The following is a 17,284-nucleotide window of genomic DNA, read 5'->3' on the forward strand; positions in this document are numbered from 1 at the left end:
CAGTTCAGGTTTATGAGCAGCTCAAAGCAGAGACAGACTCCAGGGCCCCAGATGGCCAGGTCAGAGGGCATTTACTGTTATATTGATCTGTGAGACGCAGCTACAGAAACATGCCATCAATCTAGCTCAAGTCCCTGACCTTCGCAGAATAAATGTAAAAGATGCTGAGTATCAGTGGAAATGTGATCATCTACTAAGGAACGCTGCTGGAGGTTAGGAGTTTGTTCCATCGTTTGCTTGAAGTTGAGGTGATATGACACAATCAATGGAGACAATAGCCACACCGCATGCCAAGCACAAGTTCACAAGACTTATTAGGGCGATGGCAGGGAATATCAGGCATTAATATTGACATAGTGAATAGTTGTAAAATACTACCTCCACTACGTAGCTATTAACTGTAGGGGCAATCATAAAGTATTTATACTTGATTTATTGACAGATTGACTCCCATCTAAACCGCACAGGCAGCACCCCATTACATTATTGCTGCATAGATGTTTTGATGGCATACATTTTGTTAACTGTGTATATTTGTCCCACATTTAGTCATGAATCCCCCTCAATGTAATAGGTGAACCTGACAGTCTCTCCTCTAGTCCAGCTAACTGCTGTTCATGATGCAGAAATGCTGCCATCTGGTGGAAAGCTATCAAATTGTGTAGTACTGGATTTCATTTAACAGAATACATTACTGTTGATTAAGATACAGTGACAGACATATACAAAAAGGTGAGTGCTACCTTTCTGGTACAAAATATACTGCATTTACCTGTTTACACATAAAAAATACACAAAGTAAACATTAGGAAGATATGTATTGTAAAAAAAAACATTTTCAAGATCATTCTATGACAGACAGAAGGAAGCTGTTTGTTTTGATGGTCAATGTCTCCAATATACATTCAACAGTGCAAAAAACTTTGGCATTAGCTATAAACAACACAAACTAATGTACAGAAGTAACACAATCTGTCGTCTGGACAACAAATGAAAACTGACTTGACTGCAGAGCAAAGAGGTTCTTCAAAGACAATGTTCCAGCATGTTTTAAGGAGGGAATTGCCCATACCGTCAAAGTAATAAAGACTTTTATAAATGTCTGAAAATGATGTATGAAACAGATCAGTGCAGAAAGTATGGACGGCTTCATCCATACAGCATCTAATAAAACCTTCACAAAGAAAATAACGCACAAAGAGAAGTACTGGTTGGAACTATTTCTGAAGTAAACAAATTGACACAAAAACTAAAGAATGACAATAAACAACTGAAAACATCCAGAACTCACATTAATACGTATTTTGTTCCACTTAACATATAAAGGGGAAAGACTGCCATTGAAAAAAGTGCATTTTTGATAAAGCAAAAATATAGCTTGGTGTCTGTGCCTCCTCCTCCCACGGCACTCTGCTCTTCACATTATGGCAGAAGGCTCGGAGTAGCTCTCTGTCAATAGGAGAGGTACCATTTAGCTTAGAAAGGCTGATTGAGTTTAGTCATGTTCTGCAGGCCGGATAAGACCATTGTGGCAAATTCTCCAATATGGATAGCAAGGCCTCTTGAATACAGCAGACAGCACTATTAAAGAAGAGCCTCATCAGCACTGGAAATGCCATATAGCCTACTATTCAGATGACTCTGACCAGAGAAACGCTGAACAAGATATCTGTAGTGATGACAGCGGTGTCATTCTTCACACACACTATGTATCTCCAGCATATGAAGTCACCAACGTCCATGTAGTCTCTTCCTCCTAGTCTCTTCCTCCAGAGTGGCGCAGCGGTCTAAGACACTGCATCTCAATGCTAGAGGCGTCACTACAGCTGTATCACAACTGCCCGTGATCGGGAGTCCCATAGGGTGGTCCACAACTGGCCCAGCGTCATCCGGGTCAGGAGAGGGTTTGGCCGGGGTAGGCAGTCAATGTAAAATAAGAATTTGTTCTTAACTGACTTGCCTAGTTAAATAAAAATATATCAATAAATTCCTTCAGCCATGTAGCTGTAGAGACTGTAGGTGCCAAGTAGTCATGAAACAGAAGACGATGAAATGAAACAAAGTAGGCACTAGCTCAACTTGTCCAATAAGAAACGCCCATTTTAGTTTTCCTTTGCAAAAAGTTTTGCTACAGTGTGCTCTAATGAACAGGACCCAGGCTACCATCTCTCTGACCATGACAACACTATAGGACAGCCTAGAGGCCCAGGACATCAGACTACCGTCCATGTGGACGCTGAGCATCTCTGTTGACGTTGGCCAGGCTGTGAGCCAGTCTCTTAGTAAACAGAACATGTGATTTACCACAGTATGAACGGGTCGTCTTCAACAGCTCCTCTTCCAGTGGGACCAGCAGAGAGCTCACAAGATCCTCCCTAAATGAGTACTGAGAAATAGAACATGCTGTTATCAAACAGGCACTACATGTGAAGTCCACGGTTCTAGATATCTACTACAGCTGTGGCCAGAAACTCATTACATTTTAGTCATTTGGCAGAAGCTCTTATACAGAACGACTTACAATCAGTACAATTCACCATTTTACAATTCACATCATTGCATGCTTTTAATGTGTGATCAAATAGACGGGTAGTGAAACATGCTTTAATAGTTGTAGAAAGCCTAAGAAAGACTTCCAACCTTTCTTTTCATTGGAATAAATGTCCATGAAGCTGCTGAGGTGTTGTAGAGCGATAAAAGCCTCAACATGGTTAAATCCCACCTTATTATCCTCCTCAGTCCAACTACAGATTACACAATCAGTCTTCTCCTCTTCCCAATAATGGAAGTACCTTTACAGCACACACAGGAAATCAAAGGGGATTACTATTTTACGTCCTCGTCTTTGGTTTAGTCCCTGATATTGGGTACCTAAAAGTTAAGCCCCCCCCAGCGGTCATAAAGCTCCATTTCCACTGTGTGTGTTGTTTTGATGAGGATGACGGAGCACTGTGTCAGTGGAGAGCCTCTACATGTACCATCAGCACTAAAACTTTACTGCTCTTTCCTGGCCCTTGGTTTAACTGTGGCTTTAATACTCTCACATATTATGTATCAGGTGTGTGTGTGTGTGTGTGTGTGTGTGTGTGTGTGTGTGTGTGTGTGTGTCAGATGTACTGAGAGGCAAGGACCAAATATTGACCAGGCATCTTTCTGATGGAAGCTCGATCCTTAGTTATAGGAAAGCAATACAAACCTGGACATTGATGATGTCATTAAACAAATGCCCAGTGTAGTCGATATCATTAAAACAGCTGATCAGTTAGAACACATCCTTGTGAGGAAATCTGTTTCACTCAACACTGACACTTGTGGAGATCTGCATAGAAGTGGTCTGGACGCACAAACAAACATTTCCTTACACACCTAATACACAATCAATGACAGACAATCAAGTTGTTTCCCCATCTGGAAACCCTGATCTGTGATCGTTTAGTTTACCTGTCCTATGGCATCGTAGACGGCCCAGAAAGAGGGCTGAAATACTGCTCTGTGATTGTTTAGCCTACCTGTCGTTTGGCGTCGTAGACTACACTGATCTGTGATCGCTTAGTTTACCTGTCGTTTGGCGTCGTAGACTACACTGATCTGTGATCGCTTAGTTTACCTGTCGTATGGCGTCGTAGACTACATTGATCTGTGATCGCTTTGTTTACCTGTCGTATGACGTCGTAGACTACACTGATCTGTGATCGCTTAGTTTATCTGTCGTTTGGCGTCGTAGACTACACTGATCTGTGATCGCTTAGTTTACCTGTCGTATGGCGTCGTAGACTACACTGATCTGTGATCGCTTAGTTTACCTGTCGTATGGCGTCGTAGACTACACTGATCTGTGATCGCTTAGTTTACCTGTCGTATGACGTCGTAGACTACACTGATCTGTGATCGCTTAGTTTACCTGTCGTATGGCGTCGTAGACTACACTGATCTGTGATCGCTTAGTTTACCTGTCGTACGGCGTCGTAGACTACACTGATCTGTGATCGTTTAGTTTACCTGTCGTATGGCGTCGTAGACGGCCCTGAAGGTAGGCTGTTTGAGGTCATGGTACACTCCCCTGTTCCCGTGCAGGATAAAGATACCCTCCTCCTCCGCGGAGCCACAGTTACTGCCGTAGATACAGTGGTCTGGACGGTAGTTCCAGTGGCAGGGGACTTCCAACAGACACTCTGGAGGGGGAGAGACAAGGGCTAGTTTAGAGGGGCACAAATCCAATATTTCTGGTTTTCTTATCGCCCTGGAGCTTAGTTGATCATCTCGACACACACCTTATTACCCAGGTAAACAATAAGGCAAGACAATACACTGCAGCCCTGCAGGGCTGAAGCTGGGATACCTGCCACAACTGACATTTAAAAGGTTCATGTTTCTAATCAAATCTAATTTTACTTGTCACGTGCCGAGTACAACAGGTGTAGACTTTACAGTGAAAAAAAGCTTACTTACAAGCATATAACCAACAATGCTTTAAAAAAAAGTGTTAAGTAAAAATTTGAAAATAAAAGTAACAAATACTGCAGCAGTAAAATCCTATTGAATGGTGTGTTAAACAGCTATGTGTTGAGAGTTGAGTCTCTCCAGGGTTGTGATGGAAGACGTGTCTACTATAACAACCATATACACTGTCTATATGTCCTGGGTCTCATCATGTGGTGTAATAAGGGAGGTACTGAGCTGTGAGTCTCTCCAGGTTTGTGATGGAAGACGTGTCTACTATAACAACCATATACACTGTCTATATGTCCTGGGTCTCATCATGTGGTGTAATAAGGGAGGTACTGAGCTGTGAGTCTCACCAGGGTTGTGATGGAAGACGTGTCTACTATAACAACCATATACACTGTCTATATGTCCTGGGTCTCATCATGTGTTAATAAGGGAGGTACTGAGCTGTGAGTCTCACCAGGGTTGTGATGGAAGATGATGTTGAGCAGGTCCTGGTCTCCCCAGGTCATGTTTAGTTTATATTTCTGCAGCAGGGGCATCAGCAGCTCCTCCCACCTCAGACCCACTGACGTCATGTCATTCTGATCACACAGGACAGAGGGTGTGTTACATTGTGGAAAACGAGCTAAGTCTAAAATCAAAGTGCCTGTGCAAACATCTTTATTATGAGTTTTGTTTGTCATTCATTCAATAGGGATACAATTATTGTAGAAAATCTCGATTCTGCCATCTCTGGATGACATTATATCTGACTATTGTAATGGTGACCTCTGCTGGTCAAAGTTTATATTACCTTGAAGTATGTGGCCCTGATACGTGTCATGTTCATGAGCATGACTCCAGAGTTGATGCCCGTCCTGCCATAGTAGGGGTGGCGGGCGAAGCGGCTGTACCAGGCGATGCGTGGCTCCTCGTGCTCCGGCGCCATGGCGGCCAGCTGGGTAGCGTTGAAGTGAGCTAGCAGGGACCACAGAGCGTCTACAGGCTGGAGGAACAAGATGTCCGAGTCCACGTAGACTAGAGAATCCACCTCCTTTAGGATGAGCTGGGGAACAAAAACAGAGGTCAGAGGCCAGGAACAAGATGTCTGACTGCACCTCCTTTAGGATCAACTGAAGACAAGAGAGAATCAGAAACAGAGGTCAGAGGCCAGTAACAAGATGTCTGACTGCACCTCCTTTAGGATCAACTGAAGACCAGAGAGAATCAGAAACAGAGGTTAGAGGCCAGTAACAAGATGTCTGACTGCACCTCCTTTAGGATCAACTGAAGACCAGAGAATCAGAAACAGACAACCCATTTAGCAGTGTACACATTTACAGTAACACTTTTACAGTCACTCCAAGATATTATTTTTGAGGCACTGGAAACCATCATCATGCTAATATTTAATTAAACAAAATAGAATTTCTCCAGCTATGAAACTCACAGGTAGGAAGAGTCTCTGAGAAGCACATGGTTTGAAGAGCTTCTTCCACTCTCCAGCATTCTCATGGGGGAAGGTGATGGGGTACAGAGTGTAGTTAAACCTGCAGCGGAAGGAACTTGGCCACGACTCTAACTAAACACAGAACAAAGCACCCAGACAAGTGCTATTACACAGAGGTTTGAAAACAGGTAAATACTCAAACGTTTATAGACAAGATAGATAACCTCTAGGCCACGCGTCAAACTCATTCCACGGAGGTCTGAGTGTCACAGGTTCACTCCTCCCTTGTACTTGACGAATTCAGGTCACTAATTAGTAATGAACTCCCCACACCTGGTTGTCTAGGGCTTCATTGAAAATAAAAAACTAAAACCTGCAGAACCTGGGCCCTCCATGGAATGAGTATTACACCCCTTGGTCTAGATTATACACTGAGTACACCAAACATTAGGAACACCTTCTTAATATTGAGTTTCACCCCCTTTTGCCCTCAGAACAGGCTCAATGTGTCAAGGCATGGACTCTACAAGGTGTCAAAAGCGTTCCACAGGGATGCTGGTCCATGTTGACTTCAATGCTTCCCACAGTTGTGTCAAGTTGGCTGGATGTCCTTTAGGTGGTGGACAGTTCTTGATACACACAGGAAACTGTTGAGCATTTTTATTTTATTTACTTAACCTTCATTTAACTAGGCAAGTCAGTTATGAACAAATTGTTATTTTATAACGACGCTGGGTCAATTGTGTGCCACCTTATGGGACTCCCGAACAGTCGGTTGTGATACAGCCTGGAATCGAACCAGGGTCTGTAGTGATGCCTCTAGCACTGAGATGCAGTGCCTTAGAACACTGCATCACTCGAGAGCCGTTAGCCCATCATATTAGCATTGCAGTTCTTAACACAAACCAGTACGCCTGGCACCTACTTCCGTACCCAATTCAAAAGGCACTTCAATCTCTTGTCACTCAACCTCGGAATTCCACACATACACAATTCATGTCTCAAGGCTTAAAAATCATTCTTTAACCCGTCTCCTCCCCTTCATCTACACTGATTAAAGTGGCTTTAAGAGGTGACATCAACAAGGGATCATATCTTTCACCTGGATTCACCTGGTCAGTCTATGTGATGGAACGAGCAGGTGTTCACAGTGTTTCCTATTCTGTATGTATCATGTAAACTGGACCAAATGGGACTTTATTGAAGCCTATATGCTAGAGTTGTGATGTAGATGCTTTTACATTATCATAGGAGGGCATGTGATATTACATCATTATCACAATCACATCTCATTACTACCACATTATTATGCCTCCAATCACAGGCTATAGGTCTAGCAGTGCATCCAGTCCAACTCACAGCTTCTATAAAGCTGGCGTGCAGCTGGTCTTCAGTGAAGATGTGTAGGCACAGTGGTTTGATGCTGAGCATAACAGCAGACTTCAGCATGGTGAGAGTCTCCTCTAGTCTCTGTCCGCAGGCCACTACAGCCAGGTGCATGGCTGCCGCCGTCCTAACACGGCCCTCTGCTTTCCTCATGATGTACCTGCAAATAAAGACAAGTATGCTGGAGTTAAATCAACGTTTGTTTCATTTAAAAGGTTAAAACCTTTGTAAATGGTTTGTGCCAGGTTCACCAACTGGTTCAGACACTACACTGGATGCTGTTCTGCTCTTCCAGACCTGGAGGAAGGCATGCTTGTAGACTTCTCTTGCCAGCCGAACAGCTCTTGGTCTGTCATTCCCCTTCTCTCTCCCAACTTCCAAGTCTCATATCTAAAGTCAATATTTGAGAGGGCCAGAGAGGATTTGAAAAGGCTATTCTTCTCCTCTCATCACACAGCAATCCAGATGCCCGTCACCACCAGCTAAACCGAATAGCCGACAGAGATCTCTTGCTTGACTGAAGAGAGACAAAGCAGTAAGGTTAGCATTTAAAAGTTGTTGTAGGAGAGAAGAGAAGGGGGTGTGTTCGTCTAGGCAACCTGATGATCTTGTTTGTCATTCACACTAGTTTGATGACTGTAACAAACTGTTAAAGGCCATAAGCACCCGTTTAATTGCACATCCTGTTGTTTAGCAATCCAGCAGACACCACTGAAGTTGGCCAACAGAGATTTAACTTCCATTTCAACAACTGCAATCTGTTTTCCGATTATTATTATCCAGTGCTAATGCTTTTCTGGTGTAGACTACTGACTCATGCCCACGTGTGTTTGTCTCAAGACATCTGTAACTTGTATTTATTTTTATTAACCTTTATTTAAATAGGAGAGTCAGTTAAGAATACGTTCGTATTTACAATGGCGGCCCCCTAGCAGGTCAGCCAGCAACACCTCAAAGGGTTGGTCAAAAGGTGAAGGAAAACCAATCAGCTTTGAAAATAAATCGGTGTCACTCTTGACGTTGTGGAAATCTTTCAATAGTCAAGTCACGAAGAAATACATGTTATTGAATCTCCATGCGCGCTAGTGAACCTAATTCGACCAGTCAAAATGCGTATATTTCTTTATTACAGGTACATACATGCTATATTGAGCTTGTTTTGCTATATTTACATGTCTTTGCGAGCAGCAATTGATCCTAATGTAGTTGTTTGGGCTGGAACTGCAAGTACACAGTGTCCATGACCATAGTGAAAGTGGGAAGGATGCAAAAAGTTAGCCAGAGGAATTGTTACAATTTGTCTTGTCGCTGTATATTTGTTTCACAAAGCGGCAACTTGATGAAAAACACGTTCACCTGATACCATTGTGGAGAACACATCTGTCAATGGTGCACATTCCAATACATTACTTGCAGAGGAAATATGTTCACCAAGCTAGTTATGCATTCATTTTGCTTGAAGCCTTTTGAAGTGTATTACAATCTAGCTATATAATAAGCAGTGTAACTATTACCTAGTGTACCAGTGTTGATCGCCTGGGCCTGTTTCGTCCGGCCCTCGCCTGGTTTCTTGTCCAATGTCGCTTCGCTGAGAGGCCGCGGCTCGATGGAGGAAAGTCTTCCCACCCAGTCCTCCCCCGACCGACAGATCTGAATAAAATAGTTTACTATACACGTACAAGGCCGAGAACACGGCAAACAACATGCACACGAGGAATGCACGAATGTAACGCCGCATTATTAAAAGTAAAAGCGCTTTCAAAACTCAAAGTCATGACACAGAACGAAGCTGGCTACCACCATTCACGCTGCAGGCAAGACAGTGTTCTGTGAGAACCATTGGGGGAAGGGAGGAGTATAAATAACAGTGAGGCCCTTCCCCGGTCTGTGTGTGACTCTGAGAAGTAGGCTACACAAATAGACTTTTCAAAACCACATTCATGAGGAAATATCAGAGCATCCTTCTGATATTACTGATATGTTTCAATTGTAAGCCTATAATAAACGGAACTGCATTGTATTTGATGTGGGTTCGAGGTTATCCACTAGATGGCGCTATCGGTATGTAAAAAGGCTGGCTTTTCATCCTTGGTAGCCACCGGAGTGAGCCAGACAAAGGATAGGTCTACTCTACCTACCGCGCTTTCAGAAAGTATTCACACCCCTTGACTTTGTCCACATTTTGTTGTGTTACAGCCTGAATTTAAATGGATTAAATTGAGATTTTGTGTCACTGGCCTACACACAATACCCCACAATGTCAAAGTGGAATTAAAAAAATTAAAGCTAAAATGTCTTGAGTCAATAAGTATTCAACCACCCTGTTATGGCAAGCTTAAATAATTTCAGGAGTAAAAATGTGTTTAACAAGTCACCTAATAAGTTGCATGGACTCAGTCTGTGTGCAATAACAGTGTTTAACATGATTTTTGAATGACTACCTCATATCTGAACCCCACACATACAATGATCTGAAAGGTCCCTCAGTCGAGCAGTGAATCTCAAACACAGATTGAACCTTAAAGACCAGGGAGGTTTTCCAATGCCTCACAAAGAAGGGCACCTATTGGTAGATGGGTAAATATAAAATAAATAAACAGAAATGTAATATCCCTGTGAGCATGGTGAAGTTATTCATTAGACTTTGGGTGGTGTATCAATACACCCAGTCACTACAAAGATGTAGGGATCCTTCCTAACTCAGTTGCCAGAGAGGAAGGAAGGTGATTCTAACATGTATTGACTCAGGGGGTTGAATACTTATCTAGATCGTTGACAATATATTTATTTTTTTAATCCATTTTAATCCCACTTTGTAAAAAAATTAGGAAAAAGTCAAGGTTTGTGAATACTGTACATCATGCCAATTGTGTCAGTCAAACACTGTGGCTAGAATTGCTTTCACTACTTACCCATGATTGGTCATCAATGACCATCCAAACATACGTTCCCTAGAACCCTGGTTCATATCCAGGACAAGCCGTTAAAGTCTAGAACCCTGTTGTTATAGAAACATGGACAACAGACAGAAAGCACAACTCTTTTCCAATACATAATGCCATTATTTATATCTTTCTTTATAGACATTGAACCATGTAACCAACCAAGTTGTCCATACATTTCTAAACAGAAAAGCTTGGTAGAAACAAAACAAATGATAGAAAATGTAACAGTGAATGTTGTGATACAGTATGATCAATCATTTGAGGTGGTGTTAAAACGGACACAATTCAAAAACCGACGTTGTTTTGAAGAATATTTTCTCATGAATGATAAAACCACACCAGGTCCCGGCTGATGTGAGTCAATGACAATACAATTCAGTCTCCAACACATTCAATCAATAAATGACACTTTACAACTGAGAGACAAGTACCAAAAGAGAGCCTATAGGTTTTCCATCCTCTCCACATGTACCTCATGTTTTCTCCCATAATGCAACACAAACTGAAGAACTCTGAACCATAATCATCATGTCACGACAGTTCTCATTGGACAGGAGGTTGAAAGTTCCGATGTTGACATGGATACTAACACTGACGTGATGTTATAACACATTAAAAAACAGAGCTGTCCAATAGGCTAAGATCAGCTAAATGTAATGACATTACTTCATGTTTAGAACACAGGTTTCAAAAAATAGTTTTTAAAGTCAGTTAAATTGACCTAAAGTTAATCAGAGAAATTTCTTAAAACAAGACTTCAGATTGTGGTGTTTTTTTTTATCCAAAAGCAAACCACAACTCAAGGTTGTAGTAGTAGTGCTAGCTATAACCTGTAGCTGCTAAATGTGTTGATCTAGCTATAACCTGTAGCTGCTAAATGTGTTGTTCTAGCTGTAGCTGCTAAATGTGTTGCTCTAGCTGTAACCTGTAGCTGCTAAATGTGTTGATCTAGCTGTAAACTGTAGCTGCTAAATGTGTTGATCTAGCTGTAACCTATAGCTGCTAAATGTGTTGATCTAGCTGTAACCTGTAGCTGTTAAATGTGTTGATCTAGCTGTAAACTGTAGCTGCTAAATGTGTTGATCTAGCTGTAACCTGTAGCTGCTAAATGTGTTGATCTAGCTGTAACCTGTAGCTGCTAAATGTGTTGATCTAGCTGTAAACTGTAGCTGCTAAATGTGTTGATCTAGCTGTAACCTGTAGCTGCTAAATGTGTTGATCTAGCTGTAACCTGTAGCTAGTACTACAGTAAATGTGCAAGTCCAGAGATAACATTACATATCAGAGTTGAGGACAGAGGAGTGAGGTTAGAGTGGCCTATGTTAAGCCATGAGTAGTCATACCCAAGGTCTAGGGGTCGGGGGTCCAGGCCAAGGTCTAGGGGTTGGGGGTCCAGGCCAAGGTCTAGGGGTTGGGGATCCAGGGCAAGGTCTAGTGGTTGGGGGTCCAGGCCAAGGTCTAGGGGTTGGGGATCCAGGCCAAGGTCTAGGGGTCGAGGATCCAGGCCAAGGTCTAGGTGTCGAGGATCCAGGCCAAGGTCTAGGGGTCAGAGATCCAGGCCAAGGTCTAGGGGTCAGAGATCCAGGCCAAGGTCTAGGGGTCGGGGTCCAGGCCAAGGTCTAGGGGTCGGGGTCCAGGCCAAGGTCTAGGGGTCGGGGTACCAGGCCAAGGTCTAGGGGTCGGGGGTCCAGGCCAAGGTCTAGGGGTCGGGGGTCCAGGCCAAGGTCTAGGTCTAGGGGTCGGGCGTCCAGGCCAAGGTCTAGGGGTTGGGGATCCAGGTCAAGGTCTAGGGGTCGGGTGTCCAGGCAAAGGTCTAGGGGTCGGGGATCCAGGCCAAGGTCTAGGGGTCGGGGATCCAGGCCAAGGTCTAGGGGTTGGGGATCCAGGCCAAGGTCTAGGGGTTGGGGATCCAGGCCAAGGTCTAGGGGTTGGGGATCCAGGGCAAGGTCTAGGGGTTGGATGTCCAGGCCAAGGTCTAGGGGTTGGAGGTCTGAGGGTCTGTTGGGCTAGGAGTTTGGTGGTCCAGGGCCTCCAACTTGGGGGGTGGGGGGGTCTGGGGTTCCAATTGGGGTGGTCTAGTGGGACTCTGTCCCGACTAAGAAGCCCTCTCCTCGGGGTGAAGATGACCGCGAGACCCCTCTCTCAGTGTTGTTGTCTGAGCTGGAGCCACTGTGGTGTTCTGCAGACACAGACACACTGCTGGAGGGGGTGGTAGAGGTGGGGGGTGTGGTGGTGGTGGTGGAGGAGGGGGGAGGTTTGGTTTTCTCCTTAAAGTCTGTGATGATGACAGTCAGGTCTCCAACCGTGACCTCTAGGTGCTGAGCGCTGCTCCTGTCAATGTTTTTTAACCTGGGCCTGAGGGAGGGAGAGGAGACAGGTGGATGTTATAAGCCTTTGACAGAGAGAGAGGGAGGATAGGGGTAAACCACACAAACTGGAGCGCTTATGAAATATGTGGAAACCATATACAGTTGAAGTCGGAAGTTTACATATACCTTAGCCAAGTACATTTAAACTCAGTTTTTCACAATTCCTGACATTTAATCCTTGTAAAAATTCCCTGTCTTAGGTCAGTTAGGATCACCACTTTATTTTAAGAATGTAAAATGTCAGAATAATAGTAGAGAGAATGATTTATTTCAGCTTTAATTTCTTTCATCACATTCCCAGTGGGTCAGAAGTTTACATACACTCAACTAGTATTTGGTAGCATTTTTTAACTTGGGTCAAATGTTTAGGGTAGCCTTCCAATAAGTTGGGTGAATTTTGGCCCATTCCTCCTGACAGAGCTGGTGTAACTGAGTCAAGTTTATAGGCCTCCTTGTTTGCACACGCTTTTTCATTTCTGCCCACACATGTTCTATAGGCTTGAGGTCAGGGCTTTGTGATGGCCACTCCAATACCTTGACTTTGTTGTCCTTAAGCCATTTTGCCACAACTTTGGAAGTATGCTTGGGGTCATTGTCCATTTGTAAGACCCATTTGCGACCAAGCTTTACGTTCCTGGCTGATGTCTTGAGATGTTGCTTTAATATATCCACATAATTTTCCCTTCTCATGATGCTATCTATTTTGTGAAGTGCACCAGTCCCTCCTGCAGCAAAGCACAGTTCTAATTTTGTTTCATCAGACCAGAGGACATTTCTCCAAAAGTACGATCTTTGTCCCCATGTGCAATTGCAAACCGTAGTCTGGCTTTTCTATGGCGGGTTTGGAGCAGTGGCTTCTTCCTTGCTGAGCGGCCTTTCAGGTTATGTCAATATAGGACTTGTTTTACTGTGGATATAGATATTTTTGTACCTGTTTCCTCCAGCATCTTCACAAGGTCTTGCTGTTGTTCTGGGATTGATTTGCACTTTTCACACCAAAGTACATTCATCTCTAGGAGACAGAACGCGTCTCCTTCCTGAGCGGTATGACAGCTGCTTGGTCCCATGGTGTTTATATTTGTGTACTATTGTTTGTACAGATGAACGTGGTGCCTTCAGGCATTTGGAAATTGCTCCCAAGGATGAACAAGACTTGTGGAGGTCCACAATTCTTTCTCTGAGGTCTTGGCTGATTTCTTTTGATTTTCCCTTGATGCCAAGCAAAGCGGCACTGAGTTTGAAGGTAGGCCTTGAAATACATCCACAGGTTTTTTTTATTTTTTTTATTTCACCTTTATTTAACCAGGTAGGCTAGTTGAGAACAAGTTCTCATTTGCAACTGCGACCTGGCCAAGATAAAGCATAGCAGTGTGAACAGACAACAACACAGAGTTACACATGGAGTAAACAATAAACAAGTCAATAACATGGTACACCTCCAATTGACTCAAATTATGTCAATTAGCCTATCAGAAGCTTCTAAAGCCATGACATCACTTTCTGGAATTTTCCAAACTGTTTAAAGGCACAGTCATCAAATCAAATGTATTTATAGTCCTCCTTACATCAGCTGATATACACTGCTCAAAAAAATAAAGGGAACACTTAAACAACACAATGTAACTCCAAGTCAATCACACTTCTGTGAAATCAAACTGTCCACTTAGGAAGCAACACTGATTGACAATAAATTTCACATGCTGTTGTGCAAATGGAATAGACAAAAGGTGGAAATTATAGGCAATTAGCAAGACACCCCCAAAAAAGGAGTGATTCTGCAGGTGGTGACCACAGACCACTTCTCAGTTCCTATGCTTCCTGGCTGATGTTTTGGTCACTTTTGAATGCTGGCGGTGCTCTCACTCTATTGGTAGCATGAGACGGAGTCTACAACCCACACAAGTGGCTCAGGTAATGCAGATCATCCAGGATGGCACATCAATGCGAGCTGTGGCAAAAAGGTTTGCTGTGTCTGTCAGCGTAGTGTCCAGAGCATGGAGGCGCTACCAGGAGACAGGCCAGTACATCAGGAGACGTGGAGGAGGCCGTAGGAGGGCAACAACCCAGCAGCAGGACCGCTACCTCCGCCTTTGTGCAAGGAGGTGCACTGCCAGAGCCCTGCAAAATGACCTCCAGCAGGCCACAAATGTGCATGTGTCAGCATATGGTCTCACAAGGGGTCTGAGGATCTCATCTCGGTACCTAATGGCAGTCAGGCTACCTCTGGCGAGCACATGGAGGGCTGTGCGGCCCCACAAAGAAATGCCACCCCACACCATGACTGACCCATCGCCAAACCGGTCATGCTGGAGGATATTGCAGGCAGCAGAACGTTCTCCACGGCGTCTCCAGACTCTGTCACATGTGCTCATGTGGTCAGTGTGAACCTGCTTTCATCTGTGAAGAGCACAGGGCGCCAGTGGCGAATTTGCCAATCTTGGTGTTCTCTGGCAAATGCCAAACGTCCTGCACGGTGTTGGGCTGTAAGCACAACCCCCACCTGTGGACGTCGGGCCCTCATACCACCCTCATGGAGTCTGTTTCTGACCGTTTGAGCAGACACATGCACATTTGTGGCCTGCTGGAGGTCATTTTGCAGGGCGCTGGCAGTGCACCTCCTTGCACAAAGGCGGAGGTAGCGGTCCTGCTGCTGGGTTGTTGCCCTCCTACGGCCTCCTCCACGTCTCCTGATGTACTGGCCTGTCTCCTGGTAGCGCCTGCATGCTTTGGACGCTACGCTGACAGACACAGCAAACCTTTTTGCCACAGCTCGCATTGATGTGCCATCCTGGATGAACTGCACTACCTGAGCCACTTGTGTGGGTTGTAGACTCCATCTCATGCTACCACTAGAGTGAGAGCATCGCCAGCATTCAAAAGTGACCAAAACATCAGCCAGGAAGCATAGGAACTGAGAAGTGGTCTGTGGTCACCACCTGCAGAATCACTCCTTTTTTGGGGGTGTCTTGCTAATTGCCTTTAATTTCCACCTTTTGTCTATTCCATTTGCACAACAGCATGTTAAATTTATTGTCAATCAGTCTTGCTTCCTAAGTGGACAGTTTGATTTCACAGAAGTGTGATTGACTTGGAGTTACATTGTGTTGTTTAAGTGTTCCCTTTATTTTTTTGAGCAGTGTATCAAAGTGCTGTACAGAAACCCAGCCTGAAACCCCAAACAGCAAGCAATGCAGGTGTAGAGTCAACTTAGTGTATGTCAACTTTTGACCCACTGGAATTGTGATACAGTGAAATATAAGTGAAATAATCTGTCTGTAAACAATACTTGTAAAAATGAATTGTGTCATGCACAAAGTAGATGTCCTAACCGACTTGCCAAAACTATAGTTTGTAAATAAGACATTTGTGGATTAAGTTTTAATGATGCCAACCTAAGTGTACGTAAACCTCCGACTTCAACTGTACCTTTCTACTATAGTACTACTTTGATACTGCTACACTGACACTAATAATACTAGTAATAATCCCACTATCATACTAATAATAAACACTATCATGCTGATACTACTACTAAACACTATCATACTACTACTAAACACTATCACACTACTACTAAACACTATCATACTACTACTAATCACACTATCATACTACTACTACTACTACTAATCACACTATCCTTCTACTACTACTACTAATCACACTATCATACTACTACTAATCACACTATCATACTACTACTACTAATCACACTATCATACTACTACTACTACTAATCACACTATCATACCACTACTACTACTAATCCCACTATCATACTACTACTACTAATCACACTATCATACTACTACTACTAATCCCACTATCATACTACCACTACTACTAATCACACTATCATACTACTACTACTACTAATCACACTATCATACTACTACTACTAATCACACTATACTACCACTACTACTAATCACACTATCATACTACTACTACTACTAATCACACTATCATACTACTACTACTACTACTAATCACACTATCATACTACCACTACTACTCCTAATCACACTATCATACTACTACTACTACTACTAATCACACTATCATACTACTACTACTACTAATCACACTATCATACTACTACTACTACTACTACTAATCACACTATACTACTACTACTACTACTAATCACACTATCATACTACTACTACTACTACTAATCCCACTATCATACTACTACTACTACTAATCTCACTATCATACTACTACTACTAATCACACTATCATACTAATCACACTATCATACTACTACTACTAATCACACTATCATACTAATCACACTATCATACTACTACTACTAATCACACTATCATACTACTACTACTACTAATCACACTATCATACTACCACTACTAATACTAATCACACTATCATACTACTACTACTACTAATCACGCCATACTACTACTACTACTACTAATCCCACTATCATACTACTACTACTAATCACACTATCATACTACTACTACTACCACTACTACTACTAATCCCACTATCATACTACCACTACTACTACTAATCCCACTATCATACTACCACTACTACTAATCACACTATCATACTACTACTACTACTAATCACACCATACTACTACTACTACTACTAATCCCACTATCATACTACCACTACTACTAATCACACTATCATACTACTACCACTACTACTAATCACACTATCATACTACTACT

General features: G+C 43.1%; 2 protein-coding genes across 4 annotated transcripts in view; both read right to left on the reverse strand.

Annotated features, from left to right (window-relative positions):
- Positions 1–415: 415 nt before the first annotated feature.
- On the reverse strand, positions 416–10,217 carry LOC129846568 (glucoside xylosyltransferase 1-like). Of its 2 annotated transcripts, none has more exons than XM_055914511.1 (7): positions 8,779–10,217; positions 7,238–7,424; positions 5,879–6,010; positions 5,243–5,494; positions 4,907–5,030; positions 4,000–4,172; positions 416–2,386 (listed from the first exon to the last, which is right to left on the reverse strand). In XM_055914511.1, the coding sequence occupies exons 1-7, from the start codon at positions 9,000–9,002 to the stop codon at positions 2,219–2,221; spliced, it is 1,260 nt and encodes a 419-aa protein (XP_055770486.1). In that variant the 5' UTR covers positions 9,003–10,217; the 3' UTR covers positions 416–2,218. The 2 variants fall into 2 exon arrangements, with proteins under 2 accessions (XP_055770486.1, XP_055770487.1); XM_055914512.1 differs by having other exon boundaries at positions 7,562–8,871.
- Positions 10,218–10,315: 98 nt separating this feature from the next.
- The window catches only part of LOC129846570 (YY1-associated factor 2-like), a 28,332-nt gene continuing 21,363 nt past the window's right edge, over positions 10,316–17,284 (reverse strand). For both annotated transcript variants that reach the window (XM_055914514.1, XM_055914516.1), the window contains one exon: positions 10,316–12,564. In XM_055914514.1, coding sequence (XP_055770489.1) covers positions 12,285–12,564 — 280 coding nt within the window. In that variant the 3' untranslated portion in view covers positions 10,316–12,284. The remainder of the gene's footprint in view (positions 12,565–17,284) is intronic.

This window comes from Salvelinus fontinalis, unplaced genomic scaffold, assembly GCF_029448725.1.
Source record: "Salvelinus fontinalis isolate EN_2023a unplaced genomic scaffold, ASM2944872v1 scaffold_0588, whole genome shotgun sequence".
NCBI lineage: Eukaryota > Metazoa > Chordata > Actinopteri > Salmoniformes > Salmonidae > Salvelinus > Salvelinus fontinalis.

What these genes read in the sequence shown, in the direction of transcription:
- LOC129846568 (XM_055914511.1), bottom strand. Translation starts at nt 9,002, where the DNA reads ATGCGGCGTTACATTCGTGCATTCCTCGTGTGCATGTTGTTTGCCGTG. An exon ending in CTCAGAGACTCTTCCTACCT is followed by an intron (nt 5,495 to 5,878) that starts GTGAGTTTCATA and finishes TTTGTTCCCCAG; the next exon opens with CTCATCCTAAAGGAGGTGGA. An exon ending in CATCTTCCATCACAACCCTG is followed by an intron (nt 4,173 to 4,906) that starts GTGAGACTCACA and finishes CTCCCCCTCCAG; the next exon opens with AGTGTCTGTTGGAAGTCCCC.